The sequence below is a fragment of the Falco rusticolus genome, chromosome 9 (assembly GCF_015220075.1).
Source record: "Falco rusticolus isolate bFalRus1 chromosome 9, bFalRus1.pri, whole genome shotgun sequence".
Taxonomy (NCBI): Eukaryota; Metazoa; Chordata; class Aves; order Falconiformes; family Falconidae; genus Falco; species Falco rusticolus.
In genome coordinates this window covers 19,519,375-19,533,528 of record NC_051195.1, presented here as the reverse complement: position 1 = coordinate 19,533,528, position 14,154 = coordinate 19,519,375, and the positions used below count along the sequence as shown (strand labels likewise).

At 50.1% G+C, this 14,154-nt stretch overlaps 1 protein-coding gene across 3 annotated transcripts in view; it reads left to right on the top strand.

Annotated features, from left to right (window-relative positions):
- The window catches only part of UNC5B (unc-5 netrin receptor B), a 57,720-nt gene that overhangs the window by 29,716 nt on the left and 13,850 nt on the right, over positions 1-14,154 (top strand). For all 3 annotated transcript variants that reach the window (XM_037400846.1, XM_037400845.1, XM_037400844.1), the window contains exon 2: positions 10,610-10,831. Coding sequence is in view for 2 of the 3 variants with exons in the window: in XM_037400845.1 (XP_037256742.1) it covers positions 10,610-10,831 (222 nt within the window). In the remaining variant the exon portion in view is untranslated. The remainder of the gene's footprint in view (positions 1-10,609; positions 10,832-14,154) is intronic.

The following is a 14,154-nucleotide window of genomic DNA, read 5'->3' as shown; positions in this document are numbered from 1 at the left end:
CTCTGTAAAAGCAGGTGTGAAGTGCTAGGAGCCCAGCTGGCTCCCGGGTTTAGAGGGAAAGGAATACAACTAATCAAGGTAATTGCTAAAATCCTTTTGCAACCGGCCGGAGACCTCTCTGTACTGTGATGGGAAAGCCAAGCTCTGGTCTCGGGTACCTGCTCTCCTACCTGCTCTTGGCTGCAGGGTATAAGAGAGGCAGGGGGATGGGGTAGCCTTGTCCTCTAAGCTAGTCTTGCTGATTGTTTCATTTTTTTATTTTTTATAGGGATATTACTGAAAGAGGGGGGAGAGAAAAGTCTTAATATTTGATACTCAACATCAGCAGGGATTATTTTTTTTTCTAAATCTTTTTCTATCCCTGCTCTCCTCCTCCCCCTTATTTTCCTTCTGTGTGTCCCTTATTGTCATAGTAAAGTGAGAAGGGAAGAAAAGGGCAGGGAAAGGACAATGAAAAGCAAAATGTTTCCAGCCTCCGTTTGTGGTGGGGGGGGGTTCTGTTGGTTTGGTTTTTTTTTCATAGCAACAAATCTGAAAGATTAAGGGCAACTTTAAAGACTGTTTAATAAAGGGACCTTAATCAGCCGCTCTTGTGGTGTTCCTCCCCCAGTTGAATTAACAGGGAATTTGGGGCATCAAATAGACCTTTTGTTGGTGGTGGGGCTTTTTATAACTAAAAATTAATGTAATTATTAAAATGATTTATAATCAGTGCAGCATTGCACTAAGCACCTTCCTCTATTGAATTTGGGTGGCCCATGTGGTGGGAGATGACCCCGGCTAGTGGGTCTGGCGGTGAGAGCCCTGGCACGGGGAATGGGTGCTGTGGGTGCTGGGGAGTTGGTTGGTGCTCCCAGCCCACGCCTGCCACTGAGCGAGCTGTGGGAGAAGGGTGGGAAAAGCGTTGAGGAAAGTAGGGCAGCATCTGGCGAGGGGCCTGCGGAGAGTCAGGCTGGAGGCAGCGGGGAGCATCCTTCCAGCCGGCTTTGGCTTCCCAGGGCTTGCAGGAGCTACTAGGGAGGAGAGTGGGTGAGAAAAAGACAAAAAATGGTGATGAAAGAAAGCTTTCTCATATTGTACTGCTCTTCCCTTCTTTGCAGTCAGCTACCTAAACGTTTTGCTTTACCTGGTTGGGCTCATGCCATCCCTTGCTTCCTGCATCAGCTTCCTTGGGGTGGGACATGCACAGCCCTCCTTCTCTGGATTTTGGCACAGAAGTGCCACCTAGGACCATCAGACCTTGTGAGCCACTTCTAGAGGGCATGGCTGGGTTGTTACCACTCATTGTTTGGCATCTGGATGCTCAGGGGGCAAAACCTGCTCCCCCCCGGGCTTGCAGCCCCCAGTGATGTGTGTGTCCGGGCAGTGGTGCTTGGAGCCTGGATGGATGCCCGGTGGGCAGCACAGAGCATCCTTCTCTTCCCAAGGAGCACCGGGTGGTTTGCAGCCCTGCTTGCTGCTGTTTAAAGTTGCTTTTCATGCCCGAAGCCAAAGCAGTCGCCTCCGGATTTGCACGTTAAGGGGGAAAAAAGAAAACCATTGCAAAACAGCCGCCTGGAAATTGCACTGTCAAGGGGAATGCTGGGGAATTTACATTTTTAAATATGTATGTAATTTGGGCGAAAGGGAAATAGCTTTCTGTCTGTAAAACTGGCAACTTTCTTTCTCACGGAGTTAGCATTTTAAAACTGCATTGCTCATTTGATCAGGAGATTTTTATTTTATGTTTTTTCCAGGGAGAGATTGCATCTTGCACTTGGTTTACTGCAGTTTGAATGATAATTAATAATTCCTTGGACTTTCTGGCATTAACTGGGGCAACAAGTCCTTGTTTGTTCCTTGTTTTCTTTTCCCTTCTCTCTTTTCTTGTTGAAATTATTATTCTTTTCACAACAGAAACAGTACATGCCATACATGTGAATAAACAGCATATTACCGCATTATCCGCTGCTGGCTTTTTTCTTTTATGAGCCATAGCAAATAAATAAAAGTTCTTATAATTATTATATCCATTAAAAATAACGCTGTAGCTCAGTAAACAGAACAAACTATACCAGAGTACCGCTACAATGGAATTAAAATAGCACAAAGAAAATTGTCCGTGCCCATAACAAGAATCAGTGCTAGATGAAATTTGGAGATAGTTTTCAAACATAACTGCTTCCCTGAAGGAAATGTGTAAAATAGCACAAAAGAAATGAGCACAATAGAGCGTAACAAGGATTTGCTACATAATTCCTCCTCTTTTCTTTCTTTCTTTTTCTTTCTTTCTTTCTTTCTTTTTTTTAAATTCATCCTCTTTTCTGTGGGTATTTACGGGGATTCACCGAGGCTCACAGCTCTGCTCTGTTAAAACTTGAAATAACGAACAATTTACTCCAATCTGCCTGCATCATGTTATAAATCTATATAATGAAAAATGAAGAGGTTTGTACCATAAGGGATCTCAGCTGTTTACACTTCTCAGGAGGCTTCGCCTTTGATTATCATAATCATAAAGATAAACAAAAGAGTAGTGGCTCCATAAATACTCCAGCATAATGCATAATCAACAAGATAAATCTCTCTCCTCCGAACTCCCAGCAGGGGAAGTTGCTGCCAGAGCCTGGGTGTTTCTTCTCTGGAGATGGTGGTGGTTGGGATTTGGGTTGGATCCTCTTAGCCGTGGCTTGCAGTAGCACAGGGGTGCTCTGGTGGGATGCCCCATGTGAGGGCACCCTGCTTTTAGGTTTTTCTTTTAGGTTGCTTTGCAAAAGCATGACCTGGGGATTTAGCTAAAGAGATTATTTGTTTTATTTTGGTCAGGTGAAGTGGTTTTTGATCAATAAGGCTGTTGCATGCAAAAACATCCTTGATGCTGCCCAACTCCTTCTTCTCACCTTTTTCTCAGCACAGCCTTTGCTTTCTGGTCTCTTTTTCCCCCTCCCTGTCCAGTCCTGGTTTAATAAAGGTGTGCAGTGAGGGAGGCCAGCTGCAGGCTTTTCATTTGGCTGGTAGAGGAATCTGCTTATTTTTTTCCAAGGGTGTAATTAGGGCTGGCTGGGTACACCCCCTCATTACCCACGCTGGGGAGGAATGTTCTCTAATTATAATGTTTGCCTGCTGCCAGGCAGGGAAAACTGCTCACCCAACTGCTAGAAATTGTCTGTCTGTCCTGGTTGTCTGTCTGTCCCAGGCTGAGTGGGGTCCTCGATCAGCTGGAGGTGATGGGATGGAGGGACTGGGCTCACTCGAGGCTGGATTTACCCTGGGGGGTGATGCCACTTTGGCAGGAAGGGGATGCAAAGGGACTGTGAAACTCCTGGGAGAGGGCAGTCAATGGGGGAAAATAAGCGTGTTTGTCAGGCAGAGATGTGTGGCAGAAAAGGTTAAGCGGTTCTTTCCAAATTTAGTTATGAATAGAAGATTGGTGAGAGTAGGGAGGCTCTGTTGTGTTGTGTGGAGGGGGACAAGGGGCCGTGGCAGCAGCATGTCGGTCTGTCTGTGCTGCTCCATATGAGGGGGTTTCCCCAAATGCAGCCCATGCAGCCAGGCTCGCAGGTGCTTTCCCAGCTGGTGGGAGCAGGACGGGTGGACTCCACTTCTTTGGAGGGCAGAGAGGAAGACCCTATAAATGCATGACCCCAAGGTGGAGCAACACCTTCTTGCAGACCCCAGCACAGTGCTGGTAGGGAGGGTTGAACATGGCAACGTATTGAGTGCTGTGTATTTTTGGTCCAGCCTCAGCTGAGTTACTATTGCATGTGCTTGAGGGAGGTGTCAGATGCCACCCCATGAGGATACCAGTGGCTGGACATTCCCACAGCTTTTTGACCTCAAAATCCAGCCTTGCTCTAGGCTGGTGATGAGATGCCAGGTACCCGCGTTTCTCATTGCTACCCCTGAAGGCTCCATGCTCAGTTTTTTGGCCTCTGCAGGCAGCTTGGGACTGTCCCATCCCATCCCCTCGGAAAGGTTAATGAGCGCCATGCTGAGTTAATGAGGCCGGGGGGGGTTACATCAGCAAGCTGCAGCCCTCGGGGACGGCAGTGCCAAGGGCCTGTTACATTCCCTGCGTCTCACTTTCATCAGCGCTTCCCTGCTTGTGTCTAAACCTGCTCTTAACAATTCAGTGTTTCAAAGGCACAAGAATTTGTGGGCTCTGTGTAAGGAGGCAGCAGGGAGAGAGCTCCACTTGGTGCCAAGTGGCTTCAAATCTTCCAAACCCATCCTCAATGACAGCCTTTATTTTGGGTCATCCTCCTTTCTCCCTGCTTTGCATGCCATGCGACATGTCCGCAGAGAAGGGGCAGTGGGCTGTGGCTTTGCATGGCACTGCCCAGCCTCATGGAGGATTTGTCTTTGAAGATGCCACTAGCTGCCAACATCTCCTCAGCAGTGGAGCCCCATGTTGGGGTGCTTCATGTTGCAGGACCATGCTGGTGTGCGGGATTTGTGCGATGGAGAGCAGAGCAGGGAGGAGAATGGGATGCTCTGGGAAGAAAGGATAATGTTTTGGGGAGAGAGGATGCGTCAGGGTGCCTTTAGGAGGAAAAGCTGTACTATGTTTTACTGCTGGACCTGTAATTATCCCAAGGCGGCACTCTGCGGTAGGAAGCCCTTGGGAACAGGGCAGGCCTGTTCTCTGAGCTCAGGGGATGAACTGAAATGTGGTGGGATGAGGACTACATCCCACGTGATGACCCTTGCTAGGGTGGGAATGCCTTCAGGGCTTGTAGCAGGGGTGTTCTCAGTCCGGCAGGTATTCTGGCATGGGAGTGAGCCATGCCGATGCTGAAGCTCCAGCATTGGAATTTGCTGGAGCTTCAATGGCAACAGTGCTAATCCCTACATGAGTCTGTTTTTACATTTCCCCTGGAGGCAATAGGAGAGGGGATTTGGAGTGGGGGGAAAGCCCCACTCCAGCCTTTCAGACACATCCTCTAGGCAAGCCAGTGGCTGGAGCATCCCCACCAGCCTGGTGTGTGGAGCCAGAGCTGTCCCCATCCCCGCTGGGGGATTGGGAACACAGGCAGCTCTCCTCCGGCACTGGAGATAAGCTGTTACTTTTTTTTTTTTTTCCCTCCTTCTACCAGAGGATTTCTACCCACCGGGCAGTTGGGAATGAGTTTAACTGTTGCCTCTCAGGCCCTTGCCCAAAACTGTGCTTGCCCCAACATAGGTGTGAATGGGAGGATGTGGAGGCAGAAGGGTTTAAGTGCCCACCGACACTGAGATTTAGTTGGAGAAACCCAGCTGGAGAAACCCAGGCATCCTTGCTTAATCCTTACATCGCATTCCTGCCTGCCCGGTGCTGAGGGGAGGGATGCGGGGAGGGATGCGTGGCTGTGGGTGATGGGCACCTAGCTGGCTGCTGCTAATGCTCCTGTAATCTTCCAAATATTTGGAGGGATAACAATTGCAGAAGAGAGGATTTTAACGCTTTCCTGCAGAGGTTTGCTTGGCCATTGCTGCAAGAGGAATTGCTTTCTGGGCTGATCGTTCCTTGTGCTGTGTGTTTGGGGTATTGTAGGGGTTGTTAATGCTCGGCCCTGGCTCCAGTGTTGCTCCCAGTGCAGGCTGGTGGGGCTGAGTCGTTGGTTGGGGTCACTGATCTTCCACCAAGCTGCAAACGCTGGCTGCAAACATCTGCAAGTCACCCCCCAGGGAACAGATGCTGCCGATAATCCAGCTCAGCCTCATCAGATTAAAATGTGTGATGAGGGACAGGGGAGAGGAGGCTGGGGAGGAAGGCAGGCATGGGTGCCTGTTCCCCTCCGCCGTTTTCCATCCCGCTGCTCCTACCACGGATCATCCTTGGGGCTTCAGGGTTTAGTCCTATGGCTCGAGCCCCGAGCTGCCCCCTTCCTTGCCTCTCCTCCCCGAAAATACGGATCAGTGCTGAAGTTGCTGCTCTAGCCTGTCCCATAGCACTTCGTGTCACAGCACCTGACTGCGTGCTCCAAGTAGTGTGAGACTGTGGGATGGCAACAGCCTGGGATTTAAAAAAAAAAAAAAAAATATCCCAAAAGGGAGCTGGGAAGCCGGCAGCCACCTCCAGCGGGAAAGGGGGAAGCCGGCAGATGGGAAACCCCTGTAGATGTCTGCCAGGGAAATGATGATTACAGTCAGTGCAGCACACTCAAATATTTATTAGTTTGTCGCTGCTGAGAGTTTTATTGCTTGTCTGATTGCAGTACTGGAAATCCCGGCTGTGCAGGGGTCCTTCCCTGGCTTCGCATGCAAAACTGTCTCTTTCGTGTGCTGCTCCTGGAGCCCATGGGCCGAATTGTCACCTCAGGTGGGATCAGAGCAGCATTGGGCAAAGCAGAAGAGACCCCTGGGCACATGTGGGTTAAAGCATCCCTTCGCCAGGGTGATGCTTATGGCCAGCTCCTTGCAAGCACCCCTGTGAACCCTCCTGCTGACAAAAGGTCTTCGCTGGCATTAACACTGTCTGAATGTCCCAGTGCATACCCCCAGCCTGAGGTTGGCTGCCTAGCCTGGAAAAGCCAGAGTCCTGCTTCTTGCAGGGTTCCTTACATATGCAATGCAACCATAATATTATTATTATAGTAGTGTTATGCAAGACCATTGCAGGGAGGGGTTGTCCTAGCAGAGGATACCCTCTCCTGCCTTTACAGGGCCATTTATCGATGTCCTTATTACACCAGAGCAGACCAAAGCATTTCCCAGGCTCTCCATCCTCCACTTTTTTAATCCTGGCACTGACAGCACCTCATCCTGGCTGTGCTGCAGCTATTTACCCTCCTGTCCTAGGGAGGAAGGACCACATGGAGCTGATGGTGTTGCACCATTGGGAAGGGGCTGGGGTTTTTTTTGATATTTTGCAATTGCTGCTGGATGATCAGGGCAGCTGAAAGCAGCAGTCGTTCCTCCACAGAGCACAAGCAGGCATGCTTTCCCCCCCACCGACTATATGTGGATTTGGGGGGGGCCCTGCCATGATCGTTAGCAGAGCAAGAGGTTTCCCATGCGGCGGGTGGCCGGGTGTCAGGATAGGGGATGAAAGGCTGGGTTGATGGCTTATGATAAATGTGCCCAGCATGCTTCTCCTCCCTTTTCTCATCCACAGTCCCTGTTGTTCCTCTGCCTTAATTCTTCCCCAGTGCATTTAAATACCAGTGGCTATATCATGCTGGAGCCAAACAGCCTGCCCAGCTGCAAATGCTTTACTTTGACTGCACAGGGCTGGTTTCTGGATGGAGAAATCAGCCTCCGCCTTGCTTTGCTCCCATCCATGAGCAGACAGGAGCCTGGGGGAGTTGTGGCGTTGGGGCTCTGCGGCACAGCCCTGGTTAAGAGTATGCCACGAAAAGCCCATCATTTTTTCCCCTGTCTCCTGTTAGAGCTGCTTTCTTGGCCCCAGATGTCTCTTGGCCAGAAATAAAACTCTCAGCTGTTGTGAGTTTGCACGATTTAAACTTCCCCAGCAGCCAGGATGCTCCTGTCTTTAGAGGTCTGGGTTTTTGGGGTTCAGACCTTAAACTGAGCAGGTTTTTATAGTCACTGAAAGCAGATGCTGGAGGCGAAAGCAGATACCGGAGTCTGGCTGGGGCTGGGCTGATCAATCCTGTTCCACCACCCTTGTCCCCAAAGTCACTGTGCCCCCTTGGAAAAGAAACCTGAAGCGCTGAGCTTGAGAGTCCCAGCACGGATTTGGGCATGTCCTGTCTTGGCGCAAGAGGCTGGATGGGACCCGGTGGTGGGAGGGTGGTGGATTTTCTGTACCACTGGTGGTGGTTCAGCCCCTCACCCTGTGCTGGGGGACCACAGTGACTCCTCCTGCAGATGATTATGGGTGAGTCACAAATCTGCGTTTTTCGTCCCTGTCAGGTCATGATACCCTGTCCCCACTCCCAGATCCCCTCAGATGGCTCAGAGTCTCTTACAGCATCACCAAAATGGTGGTGGGGTGGGAGAAAATGCATCTTTAGTGTTGGCTGCTGGAGGAGGACCTCTCCTTGCCCACTGTTTTGGGTCAGGGGACACTTGCACTTTGGGGTGTCACCCCCATAAGGGAAGGTCCTTCCAAAACTTGCCTTCTTCAGGGGCGTTGGGTCTTTGTGGGTCACCCTTATGGTGCTGGTTGGGCTGCAGGACTCCTCACTTGTATCCTGGGGTGTTAGACCTGGACTGGGGAGGGGAGGGGGGGGGGGGAAGCGCAGAAAAAAGGAAGAAAGAAAAGAAATAAAAAGCAGCTGGCACAGATGCAGAAAAACTTAATGAGGAGTTTCAGGCCCACATTATGGCCAGGGATAGTACATCTTGGAGTAAATACCATCTCTACCACTGCCCTCAGTGGTGTCTGACGGGGACAGAGGCTGGCCTGGGACAGAGCTGGCAGGGGGGAGCCACCTCTGTCCTGGGGATGGGTGGCAGATGAGCACCCCAGGCATTGCACCAGTGGTTGTTGGAGGGTGTTGTGCAGCCCACGCTACCCGCGCCCTTTCCCACCTGCTGAGCTCGGGTCCGACTTCACAGGCTGCACACTGCAGGGATGCAGAGAGCATCATTTTGGAGAGATTTTCACATGAGCCCATGAGTGAAGTTTTGCTGGCTGCCTCTGTTGCCAGCTAGATTATCTCCTGCCAGCCCCTTTGCCAGCAAATTTAGATTTGTGGCATTGAAGTGGTTTAAAAAAAAAAAAAAAGAAAAACAAACAACCAAGAAAACAACAACTCAGTGGATACAAAATTGAATAGTAAATTGAAAAAGAAAAAAAAGTGTTATTTACTGCTGTGATACAGGTAAGAGGCTGCTCAGCAGGACAGGGGAGCAGGACCAGTGGCCTGATGTGAGCACAGGGATAAGTGTGGGACTGTTCGGGGAGGGGGGGGGCTTGCACCTCCTCACGCCTCCATCCCCCTGTCCGCAACGTGGCCCTGGGAAAATTACAGGTCGGCAAATGAGATGGGGGAGGAAATGGCCAGCAGTGGAGAGGTGAGGAAGAGCCAGCCAGAGCAAGAGAGAAATTAGCCCGGAGTTTAATTCATTGTTTCCAAAAGAGCAGTTAATGGATTATGACAAATGTCCTACCGCTCTCCCTTAGTGCTGTGTTAAATGGAAATGGAAAGTCAATTTTCCTAAATGGATTTTAAACGACTGACCTCGTGTGTTTTTTTCCCTCGCTGACTTTTGCTTGGGAGGCAGCTTGGTCGTGTTGTTTTCTTGATGCATCTGATTATTTTTTTCTTCTTCTCCTTACCTCTTGGAATTCTCTGATTCTCTCCGTGCAGCACTGCTCCTTGCCAAGGGTGACTAAGGGAGTGGGCTCCTTTCTTCCTTGCCAGCTCTGGAGATGTTATCGCAGGGCTGGGGATATTTACTGTTTTCCTGCACGCTGCGGTGCCTGGAGCTGAGAATCACAGCTCTCACTGGGGGAAGAGAGGAGGAGGAAAACCTCATAACTCTTTTAGGTGTAAAGAAAAGCCTCATGATGTGACCTGACTGCTAGTGAGATGCCCAGAAACAACAGGTTAAGCAGTAGCATCCCAGGCTGTGTATGTCGTTTATTATCAGTCCTGCGATATTTGGGTTTGATCTTAACGGGAGAAATGGCTGGAAACAGGTTTCCTGTGCTGGATGCTGCAGATGATCTCCCAGCGTTGGTCACAGCATCTTCCCAAGCTGGTGCTGGGCACAAGGCACCCCGAGGCTCTCTCTCTTCCAGGATATTATGTCCCTGGGTGAACACTGAGGTGCTTGCCCCTTTTCAAGGCTTTTCTTTTCCTGGCCAGGGCAGACATGATCAGTTTTTCTGGTTATTTTTTCATCTAGATTGTTTTAGAAAACAAACAAGCAGGAAGATGGAGATCACCAGGGCACTGACTCAGTCTGGTTTCTGGGGTGGGATGGCGTGAATCCTGGCGGCATATTTGGGTGATGTTCTCTGAAGGTGGCAGGGCTGGAACCAATCGCTCACCTGTGGTGGGCAAATGGCAAGTTCCTGGGGGCTGCACCAGCCGAGGCTGCTGGTGTCCCCCCCATACTGTGTGATGCTGAGATCCAAGAGTTGATGGGGTGGGGGTGTGTGTGTGTGTGTGTGAGGTGTGGGGGGGTGAGATCCCAAACACGGCTCCACCAAAGAGGGGATGTGTGAGATTTGTGCTGGGGTTGTGGTCAGCATTCCCAGCACAACCCCTGCCATCATTTTGCTCTGAGCATGCCTGTGCATTCCTCATGGCTGCAGGAGGGAGGCTTGGCATGGGTGACACCAGCCCCTCTGGAGCCTCTCTGTGTCCCTGTCACTATCCCTGGACTTTGGCTTGTTTGGATTTTTTTCCTCATGGTGTTCTCTAGCAGGATTGCCCAGGTTTTGGGGTTGGCCAGGGCTCAGGGTATGGATGAGGGGGCTGGTACCCAGGTGAAAACAGGGTGCGCTCCACAACAGCAGCTCTCTAGCTAGCAGAGATTTGCTTTTCGTAGTTTTTTGGGAGCCTCCAGCCCTCTTTTGCTTTTCCAAGCATCCTCAGCAAGAACTGTTGACGCCACTGTACGCAGGGCAGTCCTGGGAAGGAGAAGGAGGGATGAAACAACGTAGGCAGGAGTTACATCCCTGCTGCAATGGGACTAAGAGCACCTCCCAACCCTCTCACTCCCCTGGCAGGGCTGGAGTACAGCGATGTGCTGCCCGACTCCTTCCCCTCAGCTCCGGCGGAGACCCTCCCTCACTTTCTGCTGGAGCCACAGGATGCCTACATCGTGAAGAACAAGCCGGTGGAGCTCATCTGCCGTGCCAACCCTGCCACCCAGATCTACTTCAAGTGCAACGGGGAGTGGGTCAACCAGAACGACCACGTCACCAAGGAGAGCCTGGACGAGGTCACCGGTGAGCAAAGCCACCCTGGCATCCCCCTGCCTGCCCTTCCCCTCTCTTCTCTCCAGGCACTCCTGCTTTTTTCTCTCTTGCACATCGATGCTGGAGGTGATTCTCCTCCAGGTAGACCAACAGGTCTCTGATTCATTTTTATCATTCCCAGGTGACTGCAATCTCATGAGGTTGCTTTTGTGTGTTTTCTACCTCCTTGGTCCATGCACAGCTTGTCTCTCCGTATCATCAATGAATTTTGGTAGAGGAGCTGCCCCTTTCCAGACCTTTGATGAAGGCACGATGATGGTATGGGTCACCGTACCATATAGAAGCTTGGGGAGATCAGCACGTGTGCTTTGCACACTTACCCTTTTGCAGAACTTGAGGTTGTTAAATGGGATTTGAAAGGCAGCACGTTTAAAAGTGATTAATGAAAAGGAAACTCTTCCTTAGAAAATGCCTAATCAACACGTAGGAGTCACTGCCATGAGGGGTGGCAAAGGCTGGTAGCTTACTCCGGTTCACAAAGGGATTAGATGTTTAATGGATAGTGAGAACATTTGCAGGTAGAATTTGAAATGCCTTTTAATGGCAGATGAACTATTCCCTGCCTCGGAGGACAAGTCAGCTGCTGTCTGTCTGAAATACGTGTGTCTGTGGGGAGGGAGGGGGCGGTGGGCGGTGAGAAAGGTGGTTTAGGCATTTTAGGAGGTGTCTTATTCCATGGGGTTGGACTCTGCAGAGTTGCTTGTCCCATACTTTGAAACATCCCGGCATGAGAACAAGGTGTGAGGCTTGGATATATCAATCACGTTTCCCATGTAAGGTCTGTTCTCTACAAATCCCTGAGCACGTGGCATCCCTCATCTTCGGAGGGCTTTAAACCAAGGTGGCCTTTTGAACTGCTGCAGTGTTGGCCCCAGAAGGCAGGCTGGGCTTAGAGGAGAGACTTTGTCAGCCTGGAGGAGCACAAGTATTTTTACAGAGTCTCCTCTGGTCCCTATGATTATTTTTTTTCCACAGCCTTGCTCTTCCCTGGCATCTCCTCGTTTCTTCATCTAGTGCTAGCCCTGAGCCAGTCCTTGCTTGGGTTCATCTCTGAACCTGTTCTGCAAAGGGAAGATAATTTCTTTTCTCTGCAGCTTTTTGAGTCTTTCCTCCTAAAGTTGCTTCATCCATTCCTGAGGTGGTTTTCTTCCAAAGGATCTCTTTGTGAAGGATGGTGAAAAACGTGCAGGAAGGCTGTCCCCCTTCTCCCTGAGGCTGTCGGGCAGACTGGCAGCACTGTTTCTCTTTTTCAGGGTGCATCTCCACCTCCCAGCTCTCATGGAGGCCAGATTTGAAATCCTCAGCAGTCTAGGGCAAAGTCACTGCCGATTACTGACCAAGCAACCTTCACTGATGGGTTATTAATTTATTTATAACGTATGGCCACGCTGGGTCAAGCCAAAGGTTCATTTGCCATGTGTGTGGCAATGGTGGTTGCTTGGGGGAAGAGCATTGAACCGGGACAAGGAGGGAATGATGGACCCTGCTTTGTTACCCTCCCAGCTTTCTGCAGTTCATGATTAGGACTCCCTCGTCCGGTGGCAATGTCTTAGTAGTATAGTCCAGCTCCAACTGGATTTTCCACCCTCTTAATTTGTCTAAATGCTGTTAGGACTCATTTCTCCTCTGGATTGTCCCAGAATCCTGCAGCAGGGATTTTCATGGCTTAGTGATGTGCAGCATGGAAAAAGCACTGTATACTTGGCCCCACTATTTGCTCCACCTCTTGGGTGAATCCCCCTTACCAAATAACTTGCCTCACATAACTCTTGAGCAAAACAGGCTGGAGAAAATACAGCAGAAAGGGAGCAGAAAATCTGTGCAGCAGGAGCTTACCCTGTTTTAGGAGGGACTCATTTGCTTTGGACCAGCATCTCCCTCTCAGATCCCAGTCTGCAGATGCAGAACATGTGCCAGCAATTTGGGGAGGAAATGGTGCACGCCACCTTCACCCAGGCTTCAAACATGGTATTGCTGCTATCAGTGAACAAGCCGACAATACCATCAGCGTGGAGGTGATGCCGTGCATGTAAAATTGTGCCGGTGTGTGCTTATATACCCAGCAGCTACCCTAAGAAAAAAGGAGTTGGAACCAAAATGGTTTACTGTGCTGAAAAAATCTGCATTTACAGTGCCTGCCGTTTGTAGGGAAAGCTGCTACAAAGGGCACGGGGGAGAGCTGGCCACAAAGCGATTGGTTAGCATGGTTAGTTGTTCACAGCTTTTAAAGTGTCCTCAGTTAAAAGCTTGGAAAAAGGGACCTTTAAAAAAAAAAAAAAACACCAAAAACCAAAACAACTTTTAAGATGACGTGTGTTGAATGAGCTGGGATCAGTAATGCGCTGACTGCGTCTCATCCAAACAATTTCATGCGGAAGAAAGCAAAAATAGGCCAAGTCAGAGAGGATAATTCAGGTGGGCGAGAAGGGACAGTCAGTAAGAGTGGCTGTGTTTGAATGCCTGCAAGCCCTTTAAATAGTCACTCCTGTGAGCCATAAGCTGAGTCTACAGTTTTGGGTAGTCTTTTTTGCTTTCAGGGGTTACAGGGATAGCAGGGCATTTGCGGAATGCTCCCTAACTTTCAAGGCAGCTCAACCCCCACCCCACCAAGGTTTTCCAGAGAGATGAGATGGTTTCAAGCCATCTCCGTCCTGGGTCCTTCTAAAATGCCCAGAGTTTTCCAAAAGTGCTTGGCCCAAATGCCTTTTCTTTTTATTTTTCCCCTTAATAGTGGCAAAATAAATTGTATTTCCTTGGTGCGTGTTTGTCAGCTCTTCTGCGGGAAGGTGGCAGAGAGACAGTAATTGCTCCTCGCAGCACTGGGAGCAAGCTAACAAAATTACAGCTGGGGAGCATGCAGCTCTCCATCACCGTGAAATTGAGGCCTTTTTGTAAATAGAAGCTGCAAAAAAAGGGCAGGTATTGCTTAAAATAAGGAAAAATAAGCCCCGAGTCCCTCCTGCCCTTGGCAACAGCCATGCCATAAGGGGCTGATGTGTCAGGCAAGCCTCAGCATCCTGTGGTCCAGGGGACTGTGTCCTAGAAGTGGTGGTGCCACCTTTGTCATTGCACCCCTGCCACAGCCAGGGTGTCCTGGCAGACTTCACGGGGGCACTGGGAGGTTGTTGGAGGTACGTAACCCTTTTTGGAGTCAGTGGGCATGAAGCATCATCATTGTTGAATGATTTCCTTAAGATCTTTTATTTGTCTTGTTATATCTGTCTTTAAACGCCAGCTGACAGAGATGGTTTCTGCCCACAGCAAAGCCTTGGAGGCATCCTTCAACCCTGGGG